We start from the raw sequence: 17,583 nt of genomic DNA on the forward strand, positions 1-17,583 counted from the left end.
AGTGTGGTTTCACTCCGGTGAATGCTCCCAGATATTTTTCAAAAAGCCTTTTGCAACTGCAGCTGCCATTGCTTCAATTTTAAAGAATTATCTGTAAACTTTAAAAAATATACATTGAACTCTTTTGACAAGGATTTTTCAACTAACTTTACATATGTCTGGACTCAAACCATCTATATGGTTGGAAACTGTGTATTCGTTTTTAGGGCTGCCCTTACAGATTTGAGTTATAGTGAAATGCACTTTATTTATTTCTACAACTGTTGTCTGAACCTTATCTTACACACGTATGTGAAGTGAAATATTGTTACGCACTTGTTTCAATTCTTTGTTTTTTATACACATTTGTTGCGAGTCATTGCTGATTTTAAGGAATTGTTGCAGTATGTATTTGTTAAATTCGTAATTTCAGGTGGAGCTGGTCCTGTGTGCCCTGCAAGGCTCTGAACTGATCCTGCGAGTGCAAAGCCCCCCCCCCCCCCCCCACCTGTTGCTGAGGTTGTCGCTTGACCTACCCCTGCTGAAGTTCTTTGCTCTTTGTTTTATATCTGTACAGTGATATATTTGTTGTAAGTCGGTGCTGATTTTTTATGTATTTATTAAAAAGACATAGCGGCTATTCCTCTGAATTTTATGTATAGTTCACTGGCACAATGTATGCATTTGTTGTAAACCACTGCAGTTCTCAAGTATTTGTTGTAACTCTCTGCTACAGGCCTGTAGTGCCGCGAAACCATGTTTGGTTAGTTGAGCGCTCTGCAAGACTTTATAATAATTTAAAAAAGCTAGCAATATTATTTTTTCTGCATAGTATTTATACCTGCAAATGTTTATGTTTTCAAAATGAGGCTTAATAAGCTAGTACTGTTAATTAATTGTTATTAATGCACCTTGTGCTTACAAAACATATTGCACTGGGGTTCCAGGAGAGATATGTAGCCCCAGACCGCACCCGCAAGAAAACTCCACCAGCCCCTACCCCACAAGACTTAAGAACACCCCCGCGCTGGCCAATATTCTCACCTTGGGGTGGGAGGGAAGAGTGGTACGCCTACGTCATCTCACAGGACTACACCGCTGAAAGGGGAGGGGCCAGCTTTCACAGGTGCTAAGTAGAGGTGGGCGAGCCAACCAGTTAACAGCGAGAGCCAAACTAGAGCCGAGCCAAGGGCCCGGCACGGATCTTAGAGCCCGTGCACGTGAACATCACCTAAACTATGGTAATTTAAAATTTTAAAAAGTGTATTTCTTTAACGCGTGGAAGCATTAACATGAATGAGGAACGTTATAGCACTGCACTGAGAAGTACTTGTTAAGAGGGATAGTTTTGTACAACTGCTATTTGTGAGCTCATATATTTGAAAGTGCCTTCATACTCGATAATGAAAAAATAAAAATGGGTGAAATAAAGTATTTGCTTAAAATCACACAATTTAAGCAGGAAGCTGCAAATTATCCGGGTTGTCTGGTTTCACTTTGTACATATCAGCCAAGAAATAGGTCTCTATTTGTCTTTCCTTATACTAAGGCTTCCTTTTTAACTATTAGTTCATTTTCTGCGGTTTTTAAATACAGCGCAAACTCAACCCGAAGGCTGAGGGCTTTACACGAGCACCAGTTACATTAGGCACGGCCACATGCATTGTTTGTAGGCACAGGTGTACTAAGTGATGCCCCCAGAATCTCAAGATGTTGAGCTGACGCGGAGACTTGAGCCTGGTTCCCCAGTTCCAGGGATGCAGGTCTGACAGGAACCCACAACCTGGGTAGAAGGAGGGAGGCAGAAGCCACATGAAAGCTCGGCTCGTTATGGGCTCGAGGTTCCAAGAGGACCTTGAGCTGATCCAGAGCCGACCCCCTGGCTCGGGTCTGGCTCGAGGTTTCCGTGGCTGCCCTGCCCCTATGACAGTGATGCGCACGCGCATGGCAGGTTTGCAGTGAATACGGGATTGTGGGAGGGGACAGAATATTTTTCCATGATAGCAAGGCTTTGTACCCTCTGGTGCCCCGCGGAACCCTTCATGCAATAACGAAGAAGCTGAACGTTTTAGCAGTTTCTGGAGGAACTGCGGTATCTGGAGATCATTCCACCAGTGGAAATACCTCTGCCAGACATTTCCTCCTGAAACCTGAGGGTTCACCAGCAGCTGCCGGCTCTAACTAAGGCAGTAAGGCCCGTATTTATACTTTTTTAGCGCCGCATTTGCGCCGCTTTTTTACGCAAAAGCGGCACAAACTTACAAAATACAATTGTATTTTGTAAGTTTGCGCCGCTTGTGCGTCAAAAACTGACGCAAATGCGGCGCTAAAAAAGTATAAATATGGGCCTAAGTGTTTTGGTACCTACCAGCCACTGTAGGCCGAGCAAAGTCAGTAGGATGAAAACAGTGCCTTAAATGGGAATGCACAAGTGCAGGTACTCACTGTTTAGAATAACTCCTTGCTCCTGAGACGTGCCAGTACTCTCCCATTAAATATATAGTAGCAAGGCTGAGAAGCGCAGGTACTCTCCCATTAAATATATAGTAGCAAGGCTGAGAAGCGCAGGTACTCTCCCATTGAATATATAGTAGCAAGGCTGAGAAGCGCAGGTACTCTCCCATTAAATATATAGTAGCAAGGCTGAGAAGCGCAGGTACTCTCCCATTAAATATATAGTAGCAAGGCTGAGAAGCGCAGGTACTCTCCCATTAAATATATAGTAGCAAGGCTGAGAAGCGCAGGTACTCTCCCATTAAATGTACTGCAGCAGTGCTGAGAAGTGCAGGTACTCACTGTTTAGAATAACTCCTTGGTCCTGAGACGTGCCAGTACTCTCCCATTAAATATATAGTAGCAAGGCTGAGAAGCGCAGGTACTCTCCCATTAAATATATAGTAGCAAGGCTGAGAAGCGCAGGTACTCTCCCATTAAATATATTGTAGCAGGGATGACAAGTGCAGGTACTCTCCCATTAAATGTATTTTAGCAGTGCTGAGAGGTGCAGGTACTCACTATTTATAGTACCTTTTTGCACCTGAGAAGTGCCAGAACTCTCCCATTAAATGTATGGCAGCAGTGCTGAGAGGTGCCGGTATTTTTCCATTAAATGTACTGCAGGAGTACTAAGAAGTGCAGGTACTCTCTCATCAAATGTACTTCAGCAGTGCTGAGAAGTGCCAGTACTCTCCCATTAAATGTATTGTAGCAGTGCTGAGAAGCACAGGTACTCTCCCATTAAATGTACTGCAGCAGTGCTGAGAAGTGCAGGTACTCACTATTTAGAGTACCTGTTTGCTCCTGAGAAGTGCAGGTACTCTCTCATTAAATGTATTGTAGCAGGGCTGAGAAGTGCAGGTACTCACTATTTAGAGTACCTGTTTGCTCCTGAGAAGTGCAGGTACTCTATCATTAAATGTATTGTAGCAGGGCTTAGAAGTGCAGGTACTCACTATTTAGAGTACCTGTTTGCTCCTGAGAAGTGCTGGTACTCCCTCATTAAATGTATTGTAGCAGGGCTGAGAAGTGCCAGTACTCTCCCATTAAATGTATTGTAGTAGTGCTGAGAAGCACAGGTACTCTCCCATTAAATGTACTGCAGCAGTGCTGAGATGTGCAGATACTCACTATTTAGAGTACCTGTTTGCTCCTGAGAACTGATGGTACTCTCCCATTATATGTATTGTAGCAGGGCTGATAAATGCTGGTACTCTCCCTTTAAATGTATTGCAGCAGTGCTGAGAAGTGCCGGTACTCTCCCATTAAATGCATTTTAGCAGTGCTGAGATGTGCAGATACTCACTATTTGGAGTACCTGTTTGCTCCTGAGAACTGCTGGTACTCTCCCATTATATGTATTGTAGCAGGGCTGTGAAGTGCTGGTACTCTCTCATTAAATGTAAAGCAGCAGTGCCGAAAAGTGCAGATACTCTTCCATTAAATGTATTGTAGATGTGCTGAGAAGTGCAGGTACTCTCCTGTTAAATTTACTACAGCAGTGCTGAGAAGTGCAGGTACTTACTATTTAGAGTACCTCTTTGTGCCGGAGAAGGGCCAGTACTCTCCCATTAAATGTATTGTATTGTAGCAGGACTGAGAAGTGCAAGTGCTCACTGTTTAGAGTATCTGCTCCTGAAAAGTGCTGGTACTCTCCCATTAAATGTATTGTATTGTAGAAGGACTGAGAAGTGCAGGTACTCTCCCATTAAATGTATTCTATTGTAGCAGGATGACAAGTGCATGTACTCTCCCATTAAATCTATTGTAGCACTGCTGAGAAGTGCAGGTGCTCACTGTTTAGAGTATCTGCTCCTGAAAAGTGCCAGTACTCTCCCATTATATGTATTGTGGCAGGGCTGAGAAGTGCAGGTACTCTCCCATTAAATATATTTTACAACTGCTGAGAAGTGCAGGTGCTCACCGTTTAGAGTATCTGCTCCTGAAAAGTGCCGGTACTCTCCCATTATATGTATTGTGGCAGGGCTGAGAAGTGCAGGTACGTTCTGTATCAAATTAAAGAAGTGCGGGTACTCAGTACCGGACAGTACCTGTCCATTTAAAGCACTGGATGAGAACATTCACTGGTTGACTGACCAATACTCTGGCCAATATGTCAATTTCAAATTGGGGCACTAATTGGTTGTATTTCTTCGAGACTTAAGTGTTTATGTGACCGAGTAGGGATGCTTTCTTTAAATATGATAAATAATGATGGGATGGCCAATGGTGAGCCAAGCTCCATTTTGAGATCTTGCTTCATATAAGGCACAGCGGTGGGCATGTGCTTTATTTTGTATCAACCACAAAATGTATTAAGTTTAGTTTGATTCATTCTTAGTGACGAAAGTCAGACAACACATTGAGTTGGACTGACTCTTATGGAGTTGACTAACCTGATTTAAATTTCAGTCAATTTCAGTCAATTTTCCATCTTGGCTCTTTTGATTCCAGGTTGCCTTGGGGCCCAGGGGAAGTACGCCTACAAACTCATGAAAGACCTGTTTGCCAACTACTCCAACGCGCTGCGGCCAGTGGAGGACATGGACAAGTCAATGAACGTCACGTTGCAGATCACGCTGTCCCAGATCATCGACATGGTAAGCGTTGAGCGGCGGGTGAGGGACCTTAGTGGACAGAAAAAAGATACTTCGGTCTTTAACTTCAAAAGTTTCCTTACCTGCTAACTCTTCTTAATTTGTAGAGTATGGCTGTCATTCGCACATCAGTTGCACACTTGGACTTATTTTTTCTATGTGTAAATTTGGGTGAAAATGACTTTCAAAGGTTTCACCGCTACACACAAAGTACAACTTAGTGTAGGTTTACAAGGGCGTCTCCCATATCTCACCCTTTTCATCCCCTTTCACTCCCTTTCTTAGATTCACTCACATGGACATGTCCACCTTTCCACATCAGTAAGGGCCAGATGTAGCAAAGGGTTTTTCCCATTCTGTGTCAATGGGAAAATGTGTTCGTACATATGGCCCTACATGTCTTTCTGCAAGGAAATGCTGATTTTGTGAATAAGGATATTCAATTTTCATATAGACAATCAAGTATTCACACTCTTAAGACTCATCTAAGAATTTCAAACATTCAGTCCTTTGTGCCCAGTTAGGCTAAACGTAAATTATAGTCAGTAGTGTTGTTCAAAACCTGGCCTTGATCCAGCCTACCTGGACCAATGTTTATCATCCCAGCCTTAAAATCCCAAGCCATTGAAGAATAGACCCAGAATAAAAATAATTCAGTTTGAACCAGATTAATGAGGCAGCCAGACTCTTTGAGACTGCAAATTACAATCCACATAAATTGTTTTTAATAATTTCCTAAGGAGAAAGGCCCCGGTAATTTCCAAAACTTGGGTCCCTTAGCTCACCAAATGAATCCTCTTCCATTGTAACACTTACACTGGAATTATTTGATCAGAATCAGGAACAAGCCAACTCAATGATTTATCAACTTGTTTTAAGATTGTGCAAGTTTTCTATCCCATTCACACTGTTCCCCATCAAAAACAACAGCATGCAAAACAACCGCCTGGAGAGTTACCAAATGATCCCTAGTGCTTGTAGAGAAAATAGCAGTTCAACAGCCTCAGGGCTTTCGGCATCCCTTTCCAGGCTGGATGGCCTTTCTCCTGGTTGGTAGTTCCTTCCTACTAGGCAGGGGAGGTGAGGTGTCATTTCCTTATGGTTGCAGGGGAGGTGATGTGGCAAGGCACTGGTTCCTTACCACCCTGGGGGTCGATGAAACCAGCAGGTCTAGATGCAAGGCGTCGACTTTGCGGTATTGCAATCACACCATGGGGACACAGGTACAGCGGCGGAGTTGTATTCGGTGTCACGGATGTCTGTGACATGGCACTTGGGACTCACACTGTGGAGGGACTTTGGAGGCCCTGCGGAAGAGCCGGGCCTACGGCGTCGGTCGCAGTCGTTGCACTCAGCGAGGACCATGGTTCCAGTCCAGGCAGCGGCGTGGAGCTGCACAGCATTGCCAGTTCCGAAGTCGCTCTGGAGACGTTCTTGGTTTTTATTTAGTTGCACCTGAACTCACTCCGAAGGGCCCAGAGACTGGAAGTAGCACCACTTGGCAAGTCAGGACTCTCAGCAAGAGAGCCCAGGTGCTGGCAGATGAAGTCTTTGATGTCCCTGAGACTTCTTAACAGGAGCCAAGCTCAGTCCAAGCCCTTGGAGAACATTTGGAAGTAAGATGTAGAAAGCAAAGTCCAGTCCTTTCACTCCCAGGACAGAAGCAGCAATCAGCTGGTGAGCACAACAAAGCAACAGGCAGAGTGGCCAGTCCCCCCTACTGCATCCAGCTCTTCTTCCTGGCAGAATGTCCTCAGCCCAGAAGGATTCCAACTTTGTGGGGTCAGAGGTCCAGTACATATATCGATTTCTGCCTTTGAAGTAGGCAGACTGCAAAGAAACCTCTTTGTAGTGCACAAGTGTAGGAAAGTACCATCTTGCCTCGCATGTTACCCCCATATATGTTGTTTTAGTCTATGTGTCACTGGGACCCTGCCAGGCAGGGCCCCATTGCTCATAAGTGTGCCCTGTATGTGTTCCCTGTGTGATGGCTAACTGTCTCACTGAGGCTCTGCTAACCAGAACCTCAGTGGTTATGCTCTCTCATTTCTTTCTAAATTGTCACTAACAGGCTAGTGACCAATTTCACCAATTCACATTGGCATACTGGAACACCCTTATAATTCCCTAGTATATGGTACTGAGGTACCCAGGGTATTGGGGTTCCAGGAGATTCCTATGGGCTGCAGCATTTCTTTTGCCACCCATAGGGAGCTCTGACAATTCTTACACAGGCCTGCCACTGCAGCCTGAGTGAAATAATGTCCACGTTATTTCACAGCCATTTACCACTGCACTTAAGTAACTTATAAGTCACCTATATGTCTAACCTTTACCTGGTATTGCATTGTATTGTATTGTAATCGTATTTATATAGCACTTACTACCCCTGACGAGGCGTCGAAGCGCTTTTCGGTGAGTAGCACGCTACTCTGGAACCCAATAAGAATTAGTGATGGATTAGTATCGGGAAATAATGAGTATAGTTTTAGTATTATTATGAGTTCATTTGAGCCGCGGATATGAGAGTTTGTTAGTTAGATTGACTGGAGTAATAGAGGGGTGGAGGAGGAAAGAAATCCAGAAGTGTTAATTGGGAGTATATCCTTCATTTACTCAACCCAAAGGCTTGGGATGAGCAGAGGGGGACGGAGAAGGGAAGTAGGGAGAGTAGCAGGGTGAGATAAATGTGGGAGAATTTAGTAGGGTTGTGTGGGAGGTCACGGTAGTAGAGTGAGGTTTTGGTAAAGGTTGGGTGCTAAGTTACTTAGTGTGTGGGCACCCTGGCACTAGCCAAGGTGCCCCCACATTGTTCAGGGCAAATTCCCCGGACTTTGTGAGTGCGGGGACACCATTACACGCGTGCACTATACATAGGTCACTACCTATGTATAGCGTCACAATGGTAACTCCGAACATGGCCATGTAACATGTCTAAGATCATGGAATTGTCACCCCAATGCCATCCTGGCATTGGGGAGACAATTCCATGATCCCCCGGGTCTCTAACACAGACCCGGGTACTGCCAAACTACCTTTCCCGGGGTTTCACTGCAGCTGCTGCTGCTGCCAACCCCTCAGACAGGTTTCTGCCCTCCTGGGGTCCAGCCAGGCTTGGCCCAGGAAGGCAGAACAAAGGACTTCCTCAGAGAGAGGGTGTTACACCCTCTCCCTTTGGAAAAAGGTGTCAGGGTTGGGGAGGAGTAGCCTCCCCCAGCCTCTGGAAATTCTTTGATGGGCCCATCTCTGCATAAGCCAGTCTACACCGGTTCAGGGATCCCCTAGCCCTGCTCTGGCGCGAAACAGGACAAAGGAAAGGGGAGTGACCACTCCCCTGACCAGCACCTCCCAGGGGAGGTGCCCAGAGCTCCTCCAGTGTGCTCCAGACCTCTGCCATCTTGGAAACAGAGGTGCTGCTGGCACACTGGACTGCTCTGAGTGGCCAGTGCCAGCAGGTGACGTCAGAGACTCCTCCTGATAGGCTCTTACCTGTGTTGCTAGCCTATCCTCCTTCCTAGGTAGCCAAACCTCCTTTTCTGGCCATTTAGGGTCTCTGCTTTGGGGAATTCTTTAGATAACGAATGCAAGAGCTCATCAGAGTTCCTCTGCATCACTCTCTTCACCTTCTGCCACGGAATTGACCGCTGACTGCTCAGTACTCCTGCAAAACCGCAACAAAGTAGCAAAGACGACTACTGCAACCTTGTATCGCTGATCCTGCCGCCTTCTCGACTGTTTTCCTGGTGGTGCATGCTGTGGGGGTAGTCTGCACTACAAGCTCCGAAGAAATCTCCTGTGGGTCGATGGAATCTTCCCCCTGCAACCGCAGGCAACAAAAGACTGCATCACCGGTCCTCTGGGTCCCCTCTCAGCACGACGAGCGTGGTCCCTGGAACTCAGCAACCCTGTCCAAGTGACTCCCACAGTCCAGTGACTCTTCAGTCCCAGTTTGGTGGAGGTAAGTCCTTGCCTCCCCACGCTAGACTGCGTTGCTGGGTACTGCGTAATTTGCAGCTGCTCCGGCTCCTGTGCACTCTTCCAGGATTTCCTTTGTGCACAGCCAAGCCTGGGTCCCCAACACTCTAACCTGCAGTGCACAACCTCCTGAGTTGTCCTCCGGCGTCGTGGGATCTCCTTTTGTGACTTCGGGTGAGCTCTGGTTCACTCCTCTTCGTAGTGCCTGTTCTGGCACTTCTGCGGGTGCTGCCTGCTTCTGAGAGGGCTCCCTGTCTTGCTGGACGCCCCCTCTGTCTCCTCACACAAGTGGCGACATCCTGGTCCCTCCTGGGCCACAGCAGCATCCAAAAACCCTAACCGTGACCCTTGCAGCTAGCAAGGCTTGTTTGCGGTCTTTCTGTGTGGGAACACCTCTGCAAGCTTCTTCACGACGTGGGACATCCATCCTCCAAAGGGGAAGTTTCTAGCCCTCTTCGTTCTTGCAGAATCCACAGCTACTACCATCCGGTGGCAGCTTCTTTGCACCCTCAGCTGGCATTTCCTGGGCATCTGCCCAATCTCGACTTTGTCGCGACTCTTGGACTTGGTCCCCTTGTTCCACAGGTACTCTCGTCCGGAAATCCACTTTGGTTGCATTGCTGGTGTTGTTCTTTCTTGCAGAATTCCCCTATCACGACTTCTGTGCTCTCTGGGGAATATAGGTGCACGTTACACCTACTTTTCAGGGTATCGGGGTGGGCTATTTTTCTAACCCTCACTGTTTTCTTACAGTCCCAGCGACCCTCTACGAGCTCACATAGGTTTGGGGTCCATACGTTATTCGCATTCCACTTTTGGAGTATATGGTTTGTGTTGCCCCTGTACCTATGTGCTCCTATTGCAATATATTGTAATTTTACAGTGCTTGCATTACTTCCTTTTGCTATTACTGCATATTTTTGGTATTGTGTACATATATCTTGTGTATATTTGGCATCCTCATACTGAGGGTACTCACTGAGATACTTTTGGCATATTGTCATAAAAATAAAGTACCTTTATTTTTAGTATATCTGTGTATTGTGTTTTCTTATGATATTGTGCATGTGACACCAGAGGTATAGTAGGAACTTTGCATGTCTCCTAGTTCAGCCTAAGCTGCTCTGCTACAGCTACCTTCTATCAGCCTAAGCTGCTAGAAACACCTCTTCTACACTAATAAGGGATAACTGGACCTGGTACAGAGTGTAAGTACCCCTTGGTACCCACTACAAGCCAGGCCAGCCTCCTACATTGGTTGTGCAGTGGTGGGATAAGTACTTGTAACTGCTTACCACTTTGTCATATTGTACTTTTCATAAGAGAAAAATATACAAAACAAGTTCAGTGTATGTACACCTAACCAAAAAGTTTTGCTTTTCTTCTCTTACTCTATCTGCTAAGTGCTGAAAAGTACCTCTAAACTTTCAAAAAGTTTCTAAAAAGTTAAAAAAAGTTTTTTCTGTGTCCTTAAAAAAGTCCTGACATTTTTTATTTCTTTTATCTGTCCCTAAACCTTTTTCTATCATGTCTGGTACAGGTCCTACTCTTGATCTGCCCAGCACTGCTTATGATAACCTTAGCTGGAAAAGTTTGAGGAGTCTCTGCATTGATAGAGGTTTAGGAGTAGGGAAGAATCCCTTTAGAGAATTGTTGATTAACATGCTCATTGAAAATGATAAGGCCTTAGCTGGCACATCAGTTGAGAAGTTAGCAGATGGTTCACACTCTGATTCTGGGGTAGCCCCAGTAAGAATGTTAGATGGTATTCTTTCCAACTTGCCCCTTAGCAGACCACCTAGCATAACTGGTACTAATGTGAGCTCTCATCACAGTAGGGATGTCATTCCTGCAGGTCAGGTTGTTAGAGTGCCAACTGTTAGGGACAATTCTCCCTCTGTTCATTCTCACCATTCTTCTGTGTCAAAGCATGCCCAACCCACCCACCCTGATGACAGAATGTTAGAAAGGGAGCTCAATAGATTGAGAGTGGAAGAGACCAGGCTGAAGCTTAAACAGCAAAAGCTGGCTCTAGACAGGGAATCTTTAGACTTAGAAAAAGAAAGACAGAGGTTGGGGTTAGGACCCAATGGTGGCAGCAGCAGTATTACAGATAGTAATCCTGCGAAAGAGCATGATTCTAGGAATCTGCATAAGATAGTTCATCCTTACAAGGAGGGGGATGACATTAACAAGTGGTTTGCTGCACTTGAGAGGGCCTGTGTTGTACAGGGGGTCCCTCAAAGGGAGTGGGCTGCTATCCTATGGCCATCTTTCAGTGGAAAGGGTAGGGATAGGCTCCTTACTGTGAAGGAAATGATGCCAATAATTTTACAGTTTTGAAAAATGCACTCTTGGATGGATTTGGCTTAACCACTGAACAATACAGGATTAAGTTCAGAGAAACCAGAAAAGAGTCCTCACAAGACTGGATAGACTTTGTTGACTATTCAGTGAAGGCCTTGGAGGGGTGGTTACATGGCAGTAAAGTTTCTGACTATGAAAGCCTGTACAATCTAATCTTGAGAGAGCATATTCTGAATAACTGTGTGTCTGATTTGTTACACCAATATCTAGTGGACTCAGATCTGACCTCTCCCCAAGAATTGGGAAAGAAGGCAGACAAATGGGTCAGAACAAGAGTGAACAGAAAGGTTCATACAGGGGGTGACAAGGATGGCAAGAAGAAGGATGGTAAGTCTTCAGGCAAGGGTGGGGACAAATCTAAAAATGAGTCTTCATCAGGCCCACAAAAACACTCTGGTGGGGGTGGTGGGTCCAAATCCTCTTCTAATCAAGTAAAGAAACCATGGTGCTATTTATGTAAAGTAAAAGGCCATTGGACAACTGATGCCAGTTGTCCAAAGAAAAGCACAAAGCCTCCCACTACCACAACCCCTACTGCTACACCTAGTGTCCCTAGTAATAGCAGTGGTGGTGGGAGCAAACCTACTAATAGCCAATCCAAGGGAGTAGCTGGGCTCACTTTTGGTAATTTAGTTGGGGTTGGTCTTGTTAGGGAGACCACAGAGGCTGTGTTAGTCTCTGAAGGTGCCATTGATTTGGCCACCTTGGTTGCTTGTCCCCTTAATATGGATAAGTACAAGCAACTTCTCCTAATAAATGGTGTTGAGGTTCAGGCCTACAGGGACACAGGTGCCAGTGTTACCATGGTAATAGAGAAACTGGTACACCCTGAACAACACCTACTTGGTCACCAGTACCAAGTGACTGATGCTCATAAGAACACTCTTAGCCACCCCATGGCTGTTGTGAATCTCAACTGGGGGGGGGGGTTACTGGTCCAAAGAAAGTTGTGGTTGCCTCAGATTTACCTGTAGACTGTCTACTAGGGAACGATTTAGAGACATCAGCTTGGGCAGAAGTGGAGTTGGAGGCTCATGCAGCAATGCTGGGCATTCCTGGGCATATTTTTGCTTTAACCAGAGCTCAGGCCAAAAAGCAAAAAGGACAGGGTGACTTGGATCCTGGAACAATGGACCAAGTGCCCCCTAAAGCTAGGGTTAGTAAGGGTAAATCCCTACCCACTATCCCTCCCTCTACAGATGATTCAACTTCTGAGGAAGAAGAATTTCCCCCCTGTGCAGAACCTTCACCAGAGGAGCTGGAAGCAGACACTGCTGAGCTTTTGGGTGGAGGGGGGCCTGCCAGGGAGGAGCTGAGTGTGGCACAGCAGACCTGTCCCACACAAGAGGGTCTAAGACAGCAAGCTGTCGAACAGCAAAATGGGGATGTCAGTGACTCACATAGAGTTTACTGGGAGGACAACCTATTGTATATAGAGGCAAGGGACCCTAAACCTGGAGCAGCCAGAAGATTGGTCATTCCCCTGCAATACAGAGAGTTCCTCCTAACTCTAGCCCACGACATTCCCTTGGCTGGACATTAAGGGCAAATTAAAACATGGGAAAGGCTTGTCCCCCTGTTTCATTGGCCTAGAATGTCAAAGGACACAAAAGATTTTTGTAAGTCCTGTGTCACCTGTTAAGCCAGTGGCAAGACTGGTGGCACCCCAAAGGCTCCCCTTATTCCACTGCCTGTGGTTGGGGTTCCCTTTGAAAGGGTAGGGGTTGACATAGTTGGCCCCCTTGACCCTCCTACTGCTTCAGGCAATAGGTTTATCCTGGTGGTAGTGGACCATGCCACAAGATTTCCTGAAGCTATTCCTCTTAGGACCACTACAGCACCTGCAGTGGCAAAGACCCTCCTGGGAATCTTTTCCAGGGTGGGTTTCCCAAAAGAGGTGGTATCAGACAGGGGTAGCAACTTTATGTCTGCATACTTGAAGGCCATGTGGAAGGAATGAGGTGTAACATACAAATTCACCACACCTTATCATCTACAAACAAATGGACTGGTAGAGAGGTTTAATAAAACTCTCAAAGGAATGATAATGGGACTCCCTGAAAAACTCAGGAGGAGATGGGATGTCCTGTTACCTTGCCTCCTTTTTGCTTAAAGAGAGGTACCCCAGAAAGGAGTGGGCTTCAGCCCCTTTGAACTCCTATTTGGACACCCTGTAAGAGGTCCCCTAACACTTGTGAAGGAGGGTTGGGAACAACCTTTAAAAGCTCCTAAGCAAGACATAGTGGACTATGTACTCTGCCTAAGATCCAGAATGGCTGAGTACATGAAAAAGGCCAGTAAAAACCTTCAGGCCAGCCAAGAGCTCCAAAAGCAATGGCATGACCAGAAAGCTGTTCTGATTTAGTACCGACCAGGACAGAAGGTGTGGGTCTTGGAGCCTGTGGCCCCAAGAGCACTCCAAGACAAATGGAATGGACCCCACATCATTGTTGAAAAGAAGGGAGAAGTCACCTACTTGGTTGACTTGGGCACTGCCAGGAGTCCCCTTAGGGTGCTCCATGTCAATCGCCTAAAACCCTACTATGACAGGGCTGATCTCAACCTGCTCATGGCAACAGATGAAGGACAGGAAGAACAGAGTGACCCTCTCCCTGATCTCTTCTCTTCCACAGAACAAGATGCTCTAGTGGAAGGTGTAGTTTTAGCAGACTGTCTTACTGCTGAGCAGAAAGACCACTGCATAAATCTCGTGGGTCAGTTTTCTGAGCTCCTTTCTACTGTGCTAGGCACCGCTTCTTGGTGTGAGCACACTATAGATACTGGAGACAGCATGCCTGTCAAAAGTAAGATCTATAGGCAGCCTGACCATGTCAGGGACTGCATAAAACAAGAAGTTCAGAAAATGCTTGAACTGGGAGTGGTTGAGCACTCTGAAAGCCCATGGGCCTCTCCTGTGGTGCTTGTACCAAAGCCTCACTCTAAAGATGGGAAAAGAGAAATGAGGTTTTGTGTAGATTAAAGAGGCCTCAACCAGGTAACTAAAACTGATGCTCACCCTATACCCAGGGCAGATGAGCTCATAGATACACTGGCATCTGCCAAGTATCTAAGCACCTTTGATTTGACTGCAGGGTATTGGCAGATCAAGTTATCAAAGGATGCAAAAGCAAAAACTGCATTTTCGACTATTGGAGGGCACTACCAATTCACAGTAATGCCCTTTGGTTTGAAAAATGCACCTGCCACTTTTCAGAGGTTGGTGAATACAGTCCTGCAAGGGTTGGAGGCTTTTAGTGCAGCATATCTAAATGATATGGCTGTCTTTAGCTCCACCTGTATGATTACCTGGTCCACCTGTGGAAAGTTTTGGAGGCCCTGCAAAAGGCAGGCCTCACTATCAAAGCTTCAAAGTGCCAGATAGGGCAGGGGAAAGTGGTTTATCTGGGACACCTGGTCGGTGGAGACCAGATTGCACCACTTCAGGGGAAAATCCAAACTATTATAGATTGGGTTCCCCCTACAACTCAGACCCAGGTGAGAGCCTTCTTAGGCCTCACTGGGTATTACAGGAGGTTCATAAAGAACTATGGCTCCATTGCAGCCCCTCTTAATGACCTCACTTCAAAGAAAATGCCTAAAAAGGTATTGTGCACAGCTAGCTGTCAGAAAGCTTTTGAGGAGCTGAAACAGGCCATGTGCACTGCACCTGTCCTAAAAAGCCCATGTTACTCCAAGAAATTAATTGTTCAAACTGATGCATCTGAATTAGGGGTAGGGGCAGTCTTATCACAACTCAATTCTGAGGGCCAGGATCAACCTGTTGCTTTTATCAGCAGGAGGTTGACCCCTAGAGAAAAGCGTTGGTCTGCCATAGAGAGGGAGGCCTTTGCTGTGGTCTGGGCACTGAAGAATTTGAGGCCATACCTGTTTGGCACTCACTTCATTGTTCAGACAGACCACAAACCTCTACTTTGGCTAAAACAAATGAAAGGTGAAAACCCTAAATTGTTGAGGTGGTCCATATCTCTACAGGGGATGGACTATACAGTAGAACATAGACCTGGGAGTACCCACTCCAATGCAGATGGACTCTCCAGATATTTCCACTTAGACAATGAAGACTCATCAGGTCATGGCTAGTCTTATTGTCCTTCGTTTGGGGGGTGGGGGGTTGTGTAGGAAAGTACCATCTTGCCTGGCATGTTACCCCCATATTTCACTGTATATATGTTGTTTTAGTGTATGTGTCACTGGGACCCTGCCAGCCAGGGCCCCAGTGCTCATAAGTGTGCCCTGTATGTGTTCCCTGTGTGATGACTAACTGTCTCACTGAGGCTCTGCTAAGCAGAACCTCAGTGGTTATGCTCTCTCTGCTTTCCAAATTGTCACTAACAAGCTAGTGACCAATTTCACCAATTCACATTGGCATACTGGAACACCCTTATAATTCCCTAGTATATGGTACTGAGGTACCCAGGGTATTGGGGTTCCAGGAGATCCCTATGGACTGCAGCATTTCTTTTGCCACCCATAGGGAGATCTGACAAATCTTACACAGGCCTGCCAGTGCAGCCTGAGTGAAATAACGTCCACGTTATTTCACAGCCATTTACCACTGCACTTAAGTAACTTATAAGTCACCTATATGTCTAACCTTCACCTGGTGAAGGTTGGGTGCGAAGTTACTTAGTGTGTGGGCACCCTGGCACTAGCCAAGGTGCCCCCACATTGTTCAGGGCAAATTCCTCGGACTTTGTGAGTGCGGGGACACCATTTCACGCGTGCACTATCCATAGGTCAATACCTATGTATAGCGTCACAATGGTAACTCCGAACATGGCCATGTAACATGTCTAAGATCATGGAATTGTCACCCCAATGCCATTCTGGCATTGGGGAGACAATTCCATGATCCCCCGGGTCTCTAGCACAGAACCCGGGTACTGCCAAACTGCCTTTCCGGGGTCTCCACTGCAGCTGCTGCTGCTGCCAACTCCTCAGACAGGTTTCTGTCCTCCTGGGGTCCAGGCAGCCCTGGCCCAGGAAGGCAGAACAAAGGATTTCCTCTGAGAGAGGGTGTAACACCCTCTCCCTTTGGAAATAGGTGTGAAGGCTGGGGAGGAGTAGCCTCCCCCAGCCTCTGGAAATGCTTTGATGGGCACAGATGCTGCCCATCTCTGCATAAGCCAGTCTACACCGGTTTAGGGATCCCCCAGCCCTGCTCTGGCGCGAAATTGGACAAAGGAAAGGGGAGTGACCACTCCCCTGACCTGCACCTCCCAGGGGAGGTGCCCAGAGCTCCTCCAGTATGCCCCAGACCTCTGCCATCTTGGAAACAGAGGTGTTGCTGGCACACTGGACTGCTCTGAGTGGCCAGTGCCATCAGGTGACGTCAGAGACTCCTTCTGATAGGCTCTTACCTTTCTTACTAGCCTATCCTCCTTCCTAGGTAGCCAAACCTCCTTTTCTGGCTATTTAGGGTCTCTGCTTTGGGGAATTCTTCAGATACCGAATGCAAGAGCTCACCAGAGTTCCTCTGCATCTCCCTCTTCACCTTCTGCCAAAGGATCGACCGCTGACTGCTCAGGACGCCTGGAAAACCGCAACAAAGTAGCAAAGACGACTACTGCAACCTTGTATCGCTTCATCCTACCGGCTTTCTCGACTGTTTCCTGGTGGTGCATGCTCTGAGGGTAGCCTGCCTCCTTTCTGCACCAGGAGCTCTGAAGAAATCTCCAGTGGGTTGACAGAATCTTCCCCCTGCAACCACAGGCAACAAAAGACTGCATCGCCGGTCCTCTGGGTCCCCTCTCAGCATGACGAGCGTGGTCCCTGGAACTCAGCAACTCTGTTCAAGTGACTCCCACAGTCCAGTGACTCTTCAGTCCAAGTTTGGTGGAGGTAAGTCCTTGCCTCCCCACGCTACACTGCATTGCTGGGTACCGCGTGATTTACAGCTGCTCCGGCTCCTGTGCACTCTTCCAGGATTTCCTTTGTGCACAGCCAAGCCTTGGTCCCCGACACTCTAACCTGCAGTGCACAACCTTCTGAGTTGTCCTCCGTCTTCGTGGGACTCCCTTTTCTGATTTCGGGTGGACTCTGGTTCACTCCTCTTCTAAGTGCCTGTTCCGGTACTTCAGCAGGTTCTGCCTGCTTCTGTGAGGGCTCCCTGACTTGCTGGGCGCCCCCGCTGTCTCCTCATCCAAGT

At 46.8% G+C, this 17,583-nt stretch overlaps 1 protein-coding gene across 1 annotated transcript in view; it reads left to right on the forward strand.

Annotated features, from left to right (window-relative positions):
- Positions 1-4,942: 4,942 nt before the first annotated feature.
- The window catches only part of CHRNA10 (cholinergic receptor nicotinic alpha 10 subunit), a 72,787-nt gene continuing 60,146 nt past the window's right edge, over positions 4,943-17,583 (forward strand). The window contains exon 1 of the mRNA XM_069203731.1: positions 4,943-5,075. Within this exon, the coding sequence (XP_069059832.1) occupies positions 4,968-5,075 (108 nt within the window). The 5' untranslated portion in view covers positions 4,943-4,967. The remainder of the gene's footprint in view (positions 5,076-17,583) is intronic.

The sequence above is a fragment of the Pleurodeles waltl genome, chromosome 8 (genome assembly GCF_031143425.1).
Source record: "Pleurodeles waltl isolate 20211129_DDA chromosome 8, aPleWal1.hap1.20221129, whole genome shotgun sequence".
NCBI lineage: Eukaryota > Metazoa > Chordata > Amphibia > Caudata > Salamandridae > Pleurodeles > Pleurodeles waltl.